Genomic DNA, 16,539 nt, shown 5'->3' with positions numbered 1-16,539 from the left:
TGTTCTACCCACTGGATTGGATCAGTGCTGGGATTCATCAGGTTCGCACCACTTGGGCAGAACCGATTGTTAAAATGGTGCTTGTCAACAACCAGTTGTTAGATTATTTGAATCCCGCCACCAGAACCGGTTGTTAAATTATTTGAATTCCACCTCTGGCTTGGATCCAAGGCAGCACGAATGCTATGATTTCTGCCAACGCAGTCCAACTTTCTCACCACTGCCCATAATGCCTCTAAAATGCTGTTTCAGGGGCAGGATTCCAGAGGGCATTTGGGAGTGAGAGGAGGCAGGCGGGAAAGTGGTGCTCTGTAAGGCCGTGGTTGTCCCATCCGTGGAAATGCTCCACTTTGTTGCAGCCCTGCCACTGAGTACAGAAATCCTGGGAAGATTCACTAGTACTGTGATCCTCCTGATATGCCTGGCTGCCATGTTGCAAATGGGCAGTGTGTGTATGTGTATGTGTATGATAAATGAGTGTTGCATGGCGATCATGTGTATGGGAAAGATGGCAGGGAGTGCGTGCGCCTGAGACGCATAGGTGGTAGACTCCCCAGCATGCATGACTGTAACATCTGAATGCAGCCATCAATTCAACCTCTCCCTTATGAGAGCCAATGTGGTGCAGTGGTTAAGAGTAGGTGGCGTCTAATCTGGAGAACCGGGTTTGATTCCCCACCCCTCCACCTGAGAGGCTTATCTGGTGAACCAGATTTGTTTCCGCACTCCTACATTCCTGCTGGTTGACCTTGGGCTAGTCACAGTTCTTCAGAACTCTCTCAGCCCCACTTACCTACAAGGTGTCTGTTTTGGGGAGAGGAAGGGAAAGGAGCTTGTAAGCCACCTGGAGTCTTCTTACAGGAGAGAAAGGTGGGATATAAATCCAAACAACAACACAACTCCTCCTCCTTCGACTGTGTTTATACTCCTTTCCTTCCTTACCATGTCCTTTCTTCGACTTTATATTGTTCTACAGGCAGGGGTTGTCATTATTTAATTTCCGTACAGCCCCTTTCTAACTTCAAACGCTTTTATAAATAATAATTAAGCATAAACATTCCGTGATCCACAGTCTCAGCCCTACAATTTAATAAATACCATCTCAAGGTCACGGGTAGGTTGCAGAGATCCTCACCAGCACGCACACATTTTCCTACCGTCTCTTTGCCTTTGCAGTTTGCCGGGGTGGAAGCCGGCTATGCCTGTTTCTGTGGCCATGAGGGAGATATCCGGCGCAGCCAGCCAGTGAGCGCTGTGGAGTGTGACCAAGTCTGCTTCGGCAAGTCCAGCGAACTGTGTGGGGGGGACGGACGGATTGGTATATATAACGGTAAGCACACGTGCACAAGCGCTATTCTGGATAACTTCACCCTACCCTTGTATCAGAAGTCCTTTAGGTTATTGAAGGAACCTAGTCATGTAGCAACAGAAAGTAGTGGACAATGTTTTGGTGGTTGTGGCCATACTAAGAAATGGTCTTATGATTTTGGGCATGGGGCATTTGGTTTGGGTCTGGGTGATGACATAATGGGGGGGGGATCTTTGTCTGGGGGCTGGTGATTGCTCTTGGCAGGGCTGGCTAAACCTAGAAGAAGAAGAAGCAGAGTTTGGATTTATATCCTACCTTTCTGTCCTGTAAGGCGACTCAAGGTGGCTTACAATACTTTTAAAAGACATACATGGGGAGGTAATTAGAACAGTGGACTAGGAAAAATTGGGTTCAAATCTTATGTGATCTTGGTTTTGGGTGGCCGGAATCTCTTTGTTTAAAAATGGCCTTGATTGAATTACTGAAGCTGTATGTTTAAAACATCTTCTGGATGATCACCCAGAGGTCCATCCTGAATTTTTAAATGCCCAGAAGCAGCAGGAGATTAAACAGCAGCACTTTTTCCTAACTAAGGAGGCCTGTTCTGTGCCCCCTCTCTCCTCATCACAGGCCCTTTCCCCACTCAGCGTTTGCTGCGCGCTAATCTCGCCGAGTAGCGCGGGGTCCACCTGCACTCCCCACTACAGGGGCAGCAACAACACAGCCGCCCCGACTCTGCTGCTCTTGCGCCCCCTGCTGCTCAAAATGGCGCCTTTTTATGACCCCGCGCAGAGCGCGAGGCAGTGGGGAAGCCTGGGAACACGACCCCCACGCTAAAAAGGTCCTGGACCAGACGATACCGACGTCATTTTAAAAGTGGGGAAACGGCCACAGTAATTGGAAGGGATGAATGGAACAACTTTGAATCTGTATTGCCTTGTCTGTGGCCCTGTTGGAATTTAAAGGTTCAGGGCTGCTACACTAATTACTGTAATTTGACAGTTCTCATTTTGAATACCCTGCTTGCAAGGTAGGCCATGTCCCTCTCCCAAACTATCTCCAAATAAATTTGGAAGGCATTAAAAATGTGGCTCTTTGTTTGTTTTCATGTCTCTCCTGGACACCTTGTGTTGCGTGGAGGGAATGGCGCACTTTGCTGCAGGCAGGAGATAAGCATTGATAAAGAGGAAGATTCCTGATTTGAAACAGGAAAGAACGTACACGGGGGCCTTCAGCATGTTTGGGTTTGAAAAGAAAACTTGTTCAGGGTTTCTCCACAGTGGCTATCGTTTTGCCACTGTTCTTCCAACTTTCATGCGCTAAACATCTGGATTTTATTGATTGATTTATTTTTAACAAATGTCGGTTTTCGAGGAGGGTTTTGTTTTTCCTGTTTTTCAGACACTTGGCTGTTTTCTTTCTTGTTTTTTTTTTAAACTTTGTGGGATGTCAGGAGATGGGAGAAGCTTTAAAAGCTCAATTTTCTACCATTTAAAAATGTTAACACAATCTCTACAGACAGATGTAAGTTTCGGGTTCCCTTCTGTTCCTGCATGCTTGGTACCGAGTTCAGGTTGGGACCTCAGCCCCACCTACCTCACAGGGTGTTTGTTGCGAGGTGGGAAGGGAAAGGAGATTGTAAGCCTCTTTGAGTCTCCTTACAGGAGAGAAAGGGGGGGATATAAATTCTCTTCTTCTTCTTCTTCTTCTTCTTCTTCTTCTTCTTCTTCTTCTTCTTCTTCTTCTCCTCCTCCTCCTCCTCCTCCTCCTCCTCCTCCTCCTCCTCCTCCTCCTCCTCCTCCTCCTCCTCCTCCTCCTCCTCCTTCTTCTTCTTCTTCAGTACACATAGACAGGTCGGCCCCCACCCCCTCTACCCCCGGTCCCAATCAAAATTGAGCATCAAATGAGGAGAACCTACAATTTACACCTAACTGTTAAACAGGTATTTTCAAAACCAGTTCCAGATTGGGAAATACCTGGAGATGTTGGTGAGCAATACCTGGGGAAAAGGTAAGCAACCTCAGCAAGGTTGCTGCCATAGAGTCCACTCTCCATCAGCCATTTTCTCTGCGGGGGCTGAGTTGTCTAGATGTCTATTATACTATACTCTTTCTCACTGAAAGAATACAGGAGATTTGTGAATTCATCCACCATTTCCTGGACCTTCTTTGTTCTAGAATGCTCCATTTGGGTCCTAGTGCCTTGGGGACAGATCTAGGCAACCACTGGGACCCAAGTAGAGCATTCTAGGACACAGAAGATCCAGGAAATGGCCGATTAATTCACAAATCCCCTGTCATCTTTCGGGGAGAAAGAGTATAGTGGGAGATCTCCAGGAACCACCTGGAAATTTGCAAACTTATGGGACCCCGGATCCGATCTCTGTTCTCCATAGTACAGCCTTATAGAGAGAGGGAGTCCTTTTAAGGCACCGCCCACACAATTCTAGTATTTCTTTAAACACCCCTTTTAGACAAATCTGCACCAACACGATTGTAGCAAATTTGTTTGTAAAAATATTTACAGTTTGCCTTCTGCTCCACGAAGCCAGAAGCGAAAGTTGGTTGGGAGCAAACCATTTATGAAAGGCGAACACATGCCTGAAGGATTCCCTATGTCCCCAAATGTTTGCTGTCAATTCTAGTCCAGCAATTTCTTGAAAATCCGAGTTGCCATGGTCTCTTAGGGCAGGCCTGCACATTCTCTTCGTCGCTAGGTGGGACAGCCATATTTTCTGGTAGGACCTCAAAGAAATAAATTGACAGGGGGCAGAACGACACAGTGATCTCCTAAGCAACAGGTATTTGGGGTGTTGTGGGATTTCCAGGCTGTATGGCCAAGTTCTAGCAGCATTTTCTCCTGATGTTTCGCCTGCATCTGTGGCTGGCATCTTCAGAGGATCTTATGGTAGTAAAGCAAGTGGAGTATATATACCTGTGGAATGCCCAGGGTGGGAGAAAGAACCATTTGCATGTTAACAAGTGTAAAGGGTGCAGTTAGCAAGCTTGATTTGCATGTGTTGGGTGGGATCCACCCATTTAGCATGTGAGTAACCATGAAGATAGCATAATCAATTAGTGAGGGCATCTGCATATTAGTAGCCTGGCCTTTTCATCCCTTTTGATCCCTTTTGATCCCAACAGGTATTTCTGGAACCTTTTGCTTCAGCTCCTAATGCTTTTTTATGAATATGAATAATGAATTTATTAGTGTCAGAAACACTGCATAAGACCTATTTTTTTTAATAGCTCAGGGACTTTTTCCTGTTGAGGACAAGCACCTTCCTTTCTCAGGTTCCTCCTAACTTCCTTTCAGCAACCTGCCAGGCTCAGAGCCATCACTACAAAGGGGATTCATTTCAGGATTGTTTATGTCTAAGGAGCGTGAGAGCACTGTTGAAACATCTGTCCAGAGCCAGGGGGATCTTGGACTTGGGGTGGGCAGGGTTATACGATGTTTGGAGCACTGACGTTTTGTGCGGGGGTCAGTTGCTGCTGATATAAAAAATAGAATTAATTTTGTTCATAGACGAACATAAGAACATAAGAACTAGCCTGCTGGATCAGACCAGAGTCCATCTAGTCCAGCACTCTGCTACTCGCAGTGGCCCACCAGGTGCCATTGGGAGCTCAAATGCAGGATGTGAAAGCAATGGCCTTCTGCGGCTGTTGCTCCCGAGCACCTGGTCTGCTAAGGCATTTGCAATTTCAGATCAAAGAGGATCAAGATTGGTAGCCATAAATTGACTTCTCCTCCATAAATCTGTCCAAGCCCCTTTTAAAGCTATCCAGGGTAGTGGCCATCACCACCTCCTGTGGCAGCATATTCCAAACACCAATCACACCCGTTGTGTGAAGAAGTGTTTCCTTTTATTAGTCCTAATTCTTCCCCCCAGCATTTTCAATGAATGCCCCCTGGTTCTAGTATTGTGAGAAAGAGAGAAAAATTTATCTCTGTCAACATTTTCTATCCCATGCATAATTTTATAGACTTCAATCATATCCCCCCTCAGCCGTCTCCTCTCCAAACTAAAGAGTCCCAAACGCTGCAGTCTCTCCTCATAAGCCTTGAAGCCTACATACTTCAAACGGAAGCTATCATGTCACAAATTTAAAAGCTTGTTTTTCTACAAGAATTCTTAGGTGGGGCAAATCAGAGCTCTAGGCGCAGTGGTCCACCCACCGGGCCCCACCTTGGCTGTGTTTTAACCTTCCTCCACTGTCTCCCATCTATTAACTGCCTTCCTAGTCATTTATGGGATATTTCCTTTACTAACTGCGTACCCTAGTTTTTAACTGTCGCGTCGGAAGCAGACTGCAGCATAAAACCACTCATTTAATTACACAATAAAGGCTCTGTATTAAAACTTAATAGAACCTTCACCAGCTAGAGCTAGATGGTGCAGCAGCCGAATAGAACACAAAACCACAGTTGCCATTAAAGGGTTAATCAAGCAAGAATGTTTCTGCCCCTCGACGAAAAAGGACAGGGGATGAGGCAAACTTCCTGTGTTAGGACATTCCAGAACCCCAGGCCACCACCAAAAAGGCCCCGCTCCTGAGGACTACAGAAATCAGGGCAACTGGGGGAAATAGCAGCATCCAAGGGTAGGCTTTATGGAATCCCATCCCTTTTGAGGTAACTGCACCTCCCTGGTCCCTGCCCTTCCCAGCCACTGCCTCCAACTCCCCAAGCCAGAGTTGACAGCCCTATTTGAAATGGCCCTAGGTCAGGATCAGTCTTTCTGAAGAAAACAGGCCCTATTCCTAGAAGGAGGTACTATAAATATGGGGCTTGTCATGACACATATCCTAACCAGATGACTTTTCATGGAGGGCGGGTCTGAGCAACAGGTATCAGCATAATGTGATCTCTGTTGGCTTGTGAAGTTGCCTTGTGCCAAACAGAGTTGTTCACACATGGGGAGAGGCTGTGTTCTCATCTGCTTGGCATGCAGAAGGTCTGGGGTTCAATCCCCCGCCACTCCAGTTAAAAAGGACCAGACAGAAGGTGATGAGGAGAGGAAGAGGAGGTTGAGTTTTGACTATATCCCATCGTTCTCTCCTGTAAGGAGACTCAAAGTGGTTTACAAGCTCCGTTCCCTTCCTCTCCCCATAATAGACACCTTGTGAGGGAGGTGGGGCTGAGAGAATTTGAAGAACTGTGACTAGCCCAAGGTCACCCAGCAGGAGTGTAGGAGTGCAGAAACACATCTGGTTCACCAGATAAGCCTCTGCCACTCAGGTGGAGGAGTCAAACCCTAGTTATCCAGGTTAGAATCCACCTGCTCTTAACCAGAAAGAACTCTACCTGAAATCTTGGAGAGCCACTGCTAGTCTGAGTAAACAATATGGACCTTGAGGGACCAGTAGGCTGGTTCGGTATAAGGCCGCTTCATGTGTGGGACAATTCCCCATTATGCTCTCAATGCCACAGCCCATTCCCACCCCCACTGGGGGTGGCGAAGAAATGGATGTGGGCGAGAGCTGGGGAAATATGCATCGTCCCATCTTCTCAGTTCTCCGACCCACTTTTGGTATGATCTTCCTGGAAAACAGCATTCCAGAGCTGGTTTGGGAAACCTCACAATGGAAAACCCGGAAAGTGAACCATCATTTCACAATAATGTTATAAAGAAGACTCCACTGTGTTTTTTCCAGGGGAGGGGGCAGTGCAAGAGACCCAGGCAGAAGCAACCATAGAGCCTCTTCTGTGGTGTGATTGGTAGCAGCCCTCAGGTAGAGAAAGGTGTTTCCGGATGCTGGCTGTCTTTAACGGGAGACACCAAGGATAGAACTAGTGACTTTCTGCACGCTCAGCAGACGCTCCGCTCCTCACTCCCAACCCCACCCTCACATTTGTTTTTTATTAATGTTGTGGCATTTGAGCTCTAACTGGCTGTAATTACAGCAACCCAGATTTTCTGTCTGGATGCTTTGTGACTCGGTTACCATGATAATTCCCAACAGTCCTGCACATTCAATTCTTTTATGTTATAAACAGTTGGTCAGATTTATTTTGCATCTTTCAAGTAAACATTCATTTTTTTGTTACTACTGCTGCTGCTGTCCACCCCCTCTCCCCCCCGCTTGGGGAGTTGTCATGAAACCTTGCCTCAGAGATGGGTTCGCTGCATGACTTTGGGCCTAGGGCCGTGGTGGCGAACCTTTGGCACTCCAGATGTTAAGGACTACAATTCCCATCAGCCCCTGCCAGCATGGCCAACTGGGAATTGTAGTCCATAACATCTGGAGTGCCAAAGGTTCGCCACCACTGGCCCAGGGGCTTTTTTCAGTCTCTGCCCGCAATCTGTGAACTAAGGATTGTCATACTGGGCTACAAAATCGGCAGTGCGAATCAGGAGTGGCAAATGATTGTAGGAATGTGACTTCAATGGTCCGCTTGACCACTGATTTCTGGATCAGTTCGGCTTCTTCCTCTTCCTCCTCCTCCTCTTTATTCTCACAACCACCCTGTATGGTAGGTTGGGCTAAAAATAACATGCCTGGCCCACAGGTCTCACAGGGAAGTTCATGGCAAATGTGGATTCACCAGCGTGGTGTAGTGGCGAAGAGCAGGTGGACTCTAATCTGGAGAACTGGGTTTGATTCCCCGCTCCTCCACCTGAGCGGCGGAGGCTTGTCTGGTGAACCAGATGTGTTTCCGCACTCCTACGTTCCTGCTGGGTGACCTTGGGCTAGTCACAGTTCTCTCCGAACTCTGTCAGCCCCACCTACCTCACAAGGTGCCTGTTGTGAGGAGAGGTAGGGAAAGGAGCTTGAAAGCCACCTTGAGTCTGCTTACAGGAGAGAAAGGTGGGGTAGAAATCTAAAACTCTCTCTCACACGCCTTTAACTTATCTTCATGTTTCCCCATGTCAGCCCTGTTAACCTGACGAACGCTACAGATGTTGTGCTCAGAACTTATTTCTGGGGTATGCGGAGGCCCAATTCAGATGGGGACAATAACGGACAGAGAGAAGGAGCTTACGTTTCACCCCCTTGTGCTATTTTCCCAACTAAAATTGCCCCGGAGAGCTATTTGCCCTGTTGCAGAAACTTATGTGTAGCCTATCAGGACACAGAAGTTTCCTGGATGGGACAAACAGTGACTGTTCAGGGCCATTTCGACTTGGGGAAATGGCATGGGAGGGTAGTTTTGGGAATGTAGCTGTGTTGGTCTGCAGCGGAACAGTTAGATTCGAGTCCATTAGCACCTTAGAGACCAACAAGATTTTGGGGGTACGAATTTTTGGGAGTCAAAGCTCCTCTCATCAGGCACCAAAGGGGGAGCTTAAACTCCTCTCCCCCGGTGGGCTGCTGTTCTGATCTGAATTGGGCGAAGACAAAATTTGTAGTTGTTGTCTGTTCTGGGGAGGGGGTCCCGAGGATTCTATCATGTTTAGCTAGACTTGACATCTGAGGGGAAACCGTGTCTTCATTCAGCAGTTCCTGGGATTAAGGATGGAACTGTTAAAAAATCTAACGTAGATATGTAACCCCTGTGTCAGAATGGGATGACCCAGAAAGGGGTGGAGTCTGAAATGAAGTAGAATGCTGCAGAACTCATGAGGTTGGAGGAAGCGAGACTACCAGGCTGGGACCTTGATTGACACATTGTGCAAGCCCTTAACACCTTGTTTTAAGAGTAACTGCAATGTTAGCCAAGGGAACTAGTTTGAAGGGAGTTTTATTTTTGCTATATTGTAAAATGTGCAGAATAGGTACATTGCTCTGGTGGGTTTTGTGTATGTAAATGGTGAAAGAGAGTTTTTCTAGGGAACCTTCTAAATCATCATGAACCCATTCACCAAGCCTCAGAAGTATTTCTAAACCAACCACCAGCAAAACCAGAAGAATTGGACTTGGCAAGATCATTGGAGCAGCAGTCCATTGGACTGCTAATGCCAGGACTTGAAAATTAAACTTAACAGGACTGCAAAGGACTACAAGTGCAAAAGTTGCTAAGGTTAAAATGTTTTAAAAGTGTTATTTGTTAAGTAAAGTAAACTGTTTTGTTTAAATTTGGTTCTTTGCAACTCCTTCCAAGTACTGCCCCACAGAACCCACAAGCTGAGGTTACAGATACATCACAGGCCCCTTCCGTACATGCAGAATAATGCATGTTCAATCCACTTTCACGATGGTTTGCAAGTGGATTTTGCTATTCCACACAGTAAAATTCAGCTTCAAAGTGCATTGAAAGTGGATTGAAAGTGCATTATTATTCTGCATGTGCGGAAGGGGCCAGAGAATATCCGAGGAATGTTTGGAACAGTGTGCAAGGCCTTCTCCTGACCCTTTCCCCCCACTTCTCTCCACCGCACAGTCTCCATGGGTGCCTGTCAGGGAAACTTCAGCGACCTCTCCGGTGTGATCTACTCGCCCCAGTTTCCGGACGACTACGAGGCCGACAGCAACTGCAGCTGGGTCCTGTGCCCCCTGGGCTGCGAGTCCTTGGAGCTGACTTTCCGGATCTTTGACCTGCACGACCCCAACGACCGCCTGGAGCTTTGGGACGGACGCAGCAACCAGCTGTTGGCCCAGTTTGATGGGCGCCGGAAGCCCGGAGCTTCCCTGCTGCTGCTCACGGACTATTTGATCCTTTCTTTCCAGTCGGACCAGCTCTTGCAAGCCCAGGGCTTTGCCATCTCATATAGGGGTAAGCCAAGCCAAGAGAAAGCCAGCTGCCTCAGGGGCAGAGCAGGAACAGCAAACGCGATTGCACAAATGCGGCTAGCGGTCGAATCGACTGAACGCTTCCATACTTTTACTAAACTACTGCTATTTACAAAATGCACGGGAGAGCTCAACATATGATCTTCATTCAAATCCCCAAAATCAACAGTTCTCTTAGGCGGGTCACAAATTCCAAGAACCCGTTCTATAAATAGATGTATACGGTCTGAATTGTTCAGCGATCTGTAAGAGAGTCTCTCACATAATAACAGAAAATCCACAAGCAGGCCGGCTTCCAGTATTGTCGCTGGCTTTCGAATAAATCTTGGGAGGCTTGCGGTGTTCTCAATGGGATGCAAATGTCCTCTCGGTAGACTTCTTGCCTCATTCGGCAGGGACGTCGCTTCTCTCACGCGGTCTTTCTTGGGTCTGTTTTGCAATGTCCTTCCAATCTGGGGGAAAGCGGGCAGGCCAAACCCATTCCGCTGGTCTTGCGTAACGAGGCCGAGTGGCATCCCGAAACGCAGGCTCTTTCAGGGGGAGGCTTGGGGCCAGATGGGGCCAGGTGAACCACAGATGCAAATACCTCATTACTTAGAGGATTGCAGAAAACACGGAGTGAGTCCGGGACAAGCAGCGGGGCTGTCTTTGAACTCTCAGCCTCCCCCCCCCGCCAGCGCTTGCCAACCGTTCCCTGAGGCTTGTAGTTGGAGTCTTTAATTAGAAGCCACTGGTTCCACACCTGCAAGGGAGAGGGGGGGGTGAGGTTGGAGGAGGACTGTCCTTCCTTTGAACTGGGCCCCTGGGAATAGGGAGGGGTTTGAGTTTTTTAAAAAAACAACAACCCAGGTGAAGCCCTTGAGTGCTTTACTCACACATACCTGCCTTCCCCTGGCTAGCATGGCTTCCGATCACACCCCATTGCCATCTGCGCAGTGGATGCATCATGAGCTGCTTTCTCCTGATGTATCTTTGAAACCCTGTGGCGCCATGCTGAAGGTGAGCAGAGGGTCTTGTGCAAGAATCACGCATCCTCTCGTCCCCGTTTGCCCCTCCTCGGCTGGCCACATTGGAAGGAATCCCTCTTTTCCAATCCCTGTGGCAAAATTTTTGTAGACAGTCTGAGAGCCAGCGTGGTGTAGTGGATCAGAGCAGGTGCACTCTAATCTGGAGAACCGGGTTGGATCCCCCGCTCTGCCACTTGAGCTGTGGAGGCTTATCTGGTGAACTAGATTAGCTTGTGCACCCATGCCAGCTGGGTGACCTTGGGCTAGTCACAGTTCTTTGGAGCTTTCTCAGCCCCACCTACCTCACAGGGTGTTTGTTGTGAGGGGGGAAGGGAAAGGAGTTTGTGAGCCCCTTTGAGTCTCCCTACAGGAGAGAAAGAGGGGATATGAATCCAACTCTTCTTCTTCTTCAAAGAACCAGCAGGTAGTGGTGGTCCATATCCCATCTGAGATCACTGTCCGTGGTGCTATTTGTAGAGTGTGTTTACATTTGTGTTTTCTTCTGTTTCCCCTTTCTGGGCTTATAAACAGCAGTTTTTCGCCAATGTATTTACCATGCAGAATAGATGGGGCAAAAGCCATAGGACCAGTGGTGATCTTTATCAAATCTAGAAGTCATGATAAGGCCTTTGGGAAGAGGGTATGCTATAAAACTACAACCCTGCAATCTACAAATGTCTGATTTTGATCTCCTTGCAGGGGTAAAGGGTCCCGCAATCAACGAAGCCCGATCTGACTTGCGGACGCTCCCAGGTGATGGATCCCACCTCATCCCGACCTCTTCTGAGTGGCTCAACTCTACCTGGCCTTACAGTGCCAATGACTCTGCTATTGGGGTTGGAGGTAAAAAACAACAAATCTAGACTGTGCTAATGTGACTCAGAGTCTCTGACGGGGCCTGTGTGCTTCAGACTAGGGAACCCAAGGGGCTACACATTACACACAGGCAAATGCAAGAGAAATACAACACCATAGATAAGATAGAAGTGTCTTGGTCCAGAGGATACACCAGTCAGGTGCCAGTATGTTTTTCCTGATTCACTGTGACTGGGTATATAACCCTTTCTCACCATGTAAAGTTCGTGTGCGTGTGCTTAAAACTTTTCCACTTTTGTGCTTCAAATCACTGCATGCATACCCACGTGGATCCAGCTGTATGTGTCAAAGGTTAACACAGAATTCTTCAGAGAGAGAACAGATTCTGGGGTGAGCCATTAGGAATGCAGAAATAGCCAATGGGGAAGGGTTAAACACGCACACGCACCTGCCACCTGACACACACGTTTGTGAATGCGTCAGGTAAACCTGGCTGTGGTATAAGCTTGCCACCAAGGTCAACTTCTCCTACCTTTCTCACTTTATATGGGGTGAGGTAAAAGATCAGGTGAGCAAAAAAGTTGATATTTTTTGGCTTCGGGTATATTGGAGCCAAAAAATATCAGAATTCCTGATATTCCCGAATTCCAATGTCAATATGATATTCAGACTGGGTATGTTTTGTTTTCATTTTTTGGGTCCAGTATTCCCTGCGGGGAAACTTTTCTGTACTTTAAGTAACCACCAAATTTCAAGTACATCGGGCCAAGGAGTCCAATTCTGTGGGACCCCGAACAGGGTGCCTCCCTCCATTATTTCTTAGACCCCTTCCACACCTGCAGAATAAGGCACTTTCAATCCACTTTCACAATTGTTTGCAAGTGGATTTTGCTATTCCGCACAGCTGCAAAGTGCACTGAAATTGGATTGAAAGTGCATTATTTTGCATGTGCGGAAGGGGCCTTATGGAGGGGGAAAAACCTTCAGCTTGCTTCCAATGCAAAAGCTATGCCTGTAGGCAGAAATCTCTGGTCAGATGCCTCCCATGGAAGAACCAACACAACAAGCCCAACAGAACCATTGCAGAAACCAATAATCCCACTAGTTCAGTGATGGCGAACCTTTTCGAGACCGAGTGCCCAAATTGCGAGCCAAAACCCACTTATTTATCGCAAAGTGCCGATACGGCAATTTAACCTGAATACTGAGTTTTAGTTTAGAAAAAACAGCTGGCTCTGAAGCGTGTGTTACTCAGGAGTAAGCTTGGTGGTAGTTGGTGGCTTTGCTTTGAAGCAACCATGCAACTCTTCCAATGGGTAAATCACGACCCTAGGAGGGTTTCCTCAGAAGCAAGCCCCATTGCCAGCAACCGAGCTTACTCCCAGGTAAAGGATCGCAGTTTAGTTCTTTGCATGAAAATCAGTGGGGTCTAACATCGTTTAACAGGGTTACCTAAACTGCTTCCCCAAAACTAGTTCTTAGGTTTAATGCTAAAAATCAAGCCCAGTGGCCCAGGCCAGCCTAGATGTGTAGGGGGGGGGGCGACTTTGTGTGTGCATGCCCACATAGAGGGCTCTGAGTGCCACCTCTGGCACCCGTGCCATAGGTTCGCCACCACTGCACTAGTTCCACAAAACCAATGCACCAGCCAAACAGAACCAAAATGAAACCAGAGAATCTCTGCAGTGGTAACTGTAGGGTTGTGTGTGGGTGTGGGTGTGTGTGTGGGGGGGCACTTTTGCAATCCTAGCAGAACCACTAACAATGAATGGATGCCCAGCAGAACTCCAGTGCCACTATGGCAGTGCAAGCCCAACAGAACCAATGTCAAACCAGAGAATCTTTCCAGTGGAAACTTAAGGTGTGGGGCACTTTTGCAATCCCAGCAGAACTGCTGACAATGTACTTGTGCTCAGCAGAAGCCCAGGGCCACTACGGCAATTCAAGCCCCACAGAAGTAATGTCCAATGGGAGAATCATAGCACAACAAAAGTAATGTCAAACGGGAGAATCATAGTGGAGCAACAAAAGTAATGTCAAATGGGAGAATCATAGCAGAACAAATCCAAACAACCTGCAGGGGGGATACAAAGCAATTCTGCCAAAGGAAAAGAAAACTCTTGAAACTGACAGACATGCTTGAAATAGCTGCAGCGTGGCAAGCCCATAGAAACCCTGGATGATGCAGAAACAAAGATCCAGGGTTGCTGTGCAGAGGCGGGCAATGGCAAACAACCTCTGCAGATCTTGTGCCTTGCCGCAAGTCAGCTAAGACTTGACGGCACTTTCTATCACTACTGCCGTGTCCTGGAAACATGATCCCGAGTAAACCTCTCCTAATGTTCACTAGGACTTTAAATTAGCAGCAGCCACTATCCGGATTTTTTATGAGCTGCCCTTTTCTCAAAACAGTGATTTCGGAAAAGGAAGTGTGTTTCCTGGCACGTTTTCCCCACCCCTTCATTCTCATGGGCGATATAATACGTTTTACGCCACCCAGTGGTCAAGCCTGTGCAAATATGGAGAACTGAAGAAGAAACGTGCTTTTGAAGTGATTGCTTAAAGTGTAGTACTACATGTAAAGTGCTTCCTTCAAGATGGAAACCGGGCGAAGAGACGTTCCTTAACCCTTTCCTGTCAGGGTATTTCCCCCCATATCAAAAATCAGCGCAACTAGACTGTTTTTACTCACAGGGTGGTAAATTTACAAGTGATTCCCCGCCCCCCTCAAAAACTGTAGTGGAAGAAGCTTGGCGGGGGACATTTTTGATATCGAAGCATCCGTAGGCGGAAAGGGTTAGAACGATCCTTCTCCAGTTCCCCAAACTCAGCAGTAGAAACACAAAAACATCCCTTTAAAGAATCACAGCAAGAGACAGGTTGTCTGGCTTTGAGTTTTTGGAACAAGCGTGAGACAGCAAATACAATAAAAAATTCTTAGCGCTGCCTGGGATGTCTGGCTTTACCAAGTAAGCGCTGGCTGATGAAAATGTCAGTTCAACTGTATAAGTAAGCATTTCTGCTTACTTACAAGGTCTGAAATCTGTTTTTCTTTCCCCAGCAAATCAACTCAACCTTTACCATGCTTGGACTAAAATTAGACCAAGCTTCTTAGAGACAGACAAAATTGCTTTGCTGATATTAGGTGACCGGCCATCCCGGGCTTTAGCTTCCTACTTAGCAGGAACATGGACCTTTATCTAATTTTATGGGATGTTTTATAGGTCATGTACTTACAGTTTCATTTCTTGCATTATTGTGCAGCTTGGGTGATCTACACTGCCACGGGGACCTTCGTCTTGGCCATCCTCATCATCTCCTATCACCTGCGTAAAAGGTAAGCCCGCAACAGCCGGTTGGCCGTGAAAGCCTTCAACAATACAATGTAGCCCATGCCTTATGATATCAGATGTGCGTTAATTCTTATGAAAGGAGAATTCTAAAACTGAAGTTGGAAAATTTGGAAACAGCATTTGGTTTCCATTATCATCTGCATTTCATTTTTTATTCCCTTTTGCATATTTGTGACTTCTGCATGTTTGCACTTCTGTTTTATTTGTTTATTTTATTTGGCTTCTCTGCCATCCTTTCCTTTATGGGCTCAGGCCATAATCTCGGGGCAATGTAAAAGATTCTCCCGTTTTATCCTGTGGATCAATTCCAGTGCTTCACAGGGCCAAGCTTTTAAGACCCCTATCCTTGTGATGTAGAGAGCCAGCGTGGTGTAGTGGTTAAGAGCAGGTACACTCTAACCTGGGAAACTGGGTTTGATTCCCTGCTCTGCCACTTGAGCTGTGGAGGCTTATCTGGTGAACCAGATTAACTTGTGCACGCCAACACATGCCAGCTGGGTGACCTTGGGCTAGTCACAGTTCTTTGGAGCTCTCTCAGCCCCACCCACCTCACAGGGTGTTTGCTTTTGGGAGGGGAAGGGAAAGGAGATTGTAAAGCCCCTTTGAGTCTCCTTACAGGAGAGAAAGGGGGGATATAAATCCAAACTCTTCTTCTTCTTGTACTGAGGATGTCTTGGCAAGTCCCATCTTTCCAATGTTATTTCTTATTGAAGGGGCTGCACTTCATTCATTGTGATTGCTTTATTCTCTGCTAATTTTTAAAAAAGTCAGGATGGCAACTGTTCTTCTGGGGGGAAATGCGGTTATCAATAGACCAAAATATATCTCTGAAAGGAGCTGAACCCAGTGAACAATAACGCTAGCAGCTCAGCTAACAAAATGTTTTAAAAGGGATTCCCAACAGGAAAGACTAATTTGAAACTCTAACCACTGTACCACAGTGGCTTTTGTTGGGTGGCCGCTGTTGAACAGTAGCAAGCAGTCCGTGAGTCATGCAGGTGGCATGGTGTCAAGTTGCTCAGTGGTTACTACGAGGCCTGACCCTAATGAAATCTTCCCTCAAAGGCCAGAACAACTCTGGGCAGGGCCCTGGCTCCCATCTTTTATTGACAGAAGCCAAGACTTGATGGCTGGCCATATAGTTGTGGTTGCTTAGCAATCTCACAGTGGCTACTAAGAGGTCATTTGTTTCTCGAAGGCACGAGCGCTGATACTATTTCGGGTTTTTTACAACCCCTGTACATATGTGTTCAGATTCTAGATTGTTAGCACACCAGGGGCTTTTCTTAGGTTTATAAAAAGAGCTATCTTGCCTGTTCTTAGCTCTAATTTCTGGATTGAAGGTGGATTCCGCATGGGCCAAAAACAGCTGTGTG

General features: G+C 47.1%; 2 protein-coding genes across 2 annotated transcripts in view; one reads left to right on the top strand and one right to left on the bottom strand.

Annotated features, from left to right (window-relative positions):
* Window positions 1-16,539, bottom strand: part of LOC125444887 (sulfotransferase 1C2-like) — a 343,341-nt gene that overhangs the window by 130,860 nt on the left and 195,942 nt on the right. The window lies entirely within an intron of this gene.
* KREMEN2 (kringle containing transmembrane protein 2) overlaps window positions 1-16,539 on the top strand; it is a 40,302-nt gene that overhangs the window by 21,791 nt on the left and 1,972 nt on the right. The window contains exons 4-7 of the mRNA XM_048517622.1: window positions 1,177-1,330; window positions 9,638-9,970; window positions 11,694-11,837; window positions 15,075-15,147. Coding sequence (XP_048373579.1) covers window positions 1,177-1,330; window positions 9,638-9,970; window positions 11,694-11,837; window positions 15,075-15,147 — 704 coding nt within the window. The remainder of the gene's footprint in view (window positions 1-1,176; window positions 1,331-9,637; window positions 9,971-11,693; window positions 11,838-15,074; window positions 15,148-16,539) is intronic.

Source organism: Sphaerodactylus townsendi, linkage group LG15, assembly GCF_021028975.2.
Source record: "Sphaerodactylus townsendi isolate TG3544 linkage group LG15, MPM_Stown_v2.3, whole genome shotgun sequence".
In the NCBI taxonomy this organism is placed as follows: domain Eukaryota; kingdom Metazoa; phylum Chordata; class Lepidosauria; order Squamata; family Sphaerodactylidae; genus Sphaerodactylus; species Sphaerodactylus townsendi.
This window is presented reverse-complemented; position numbering and strand designations above follow the sequence as displayed.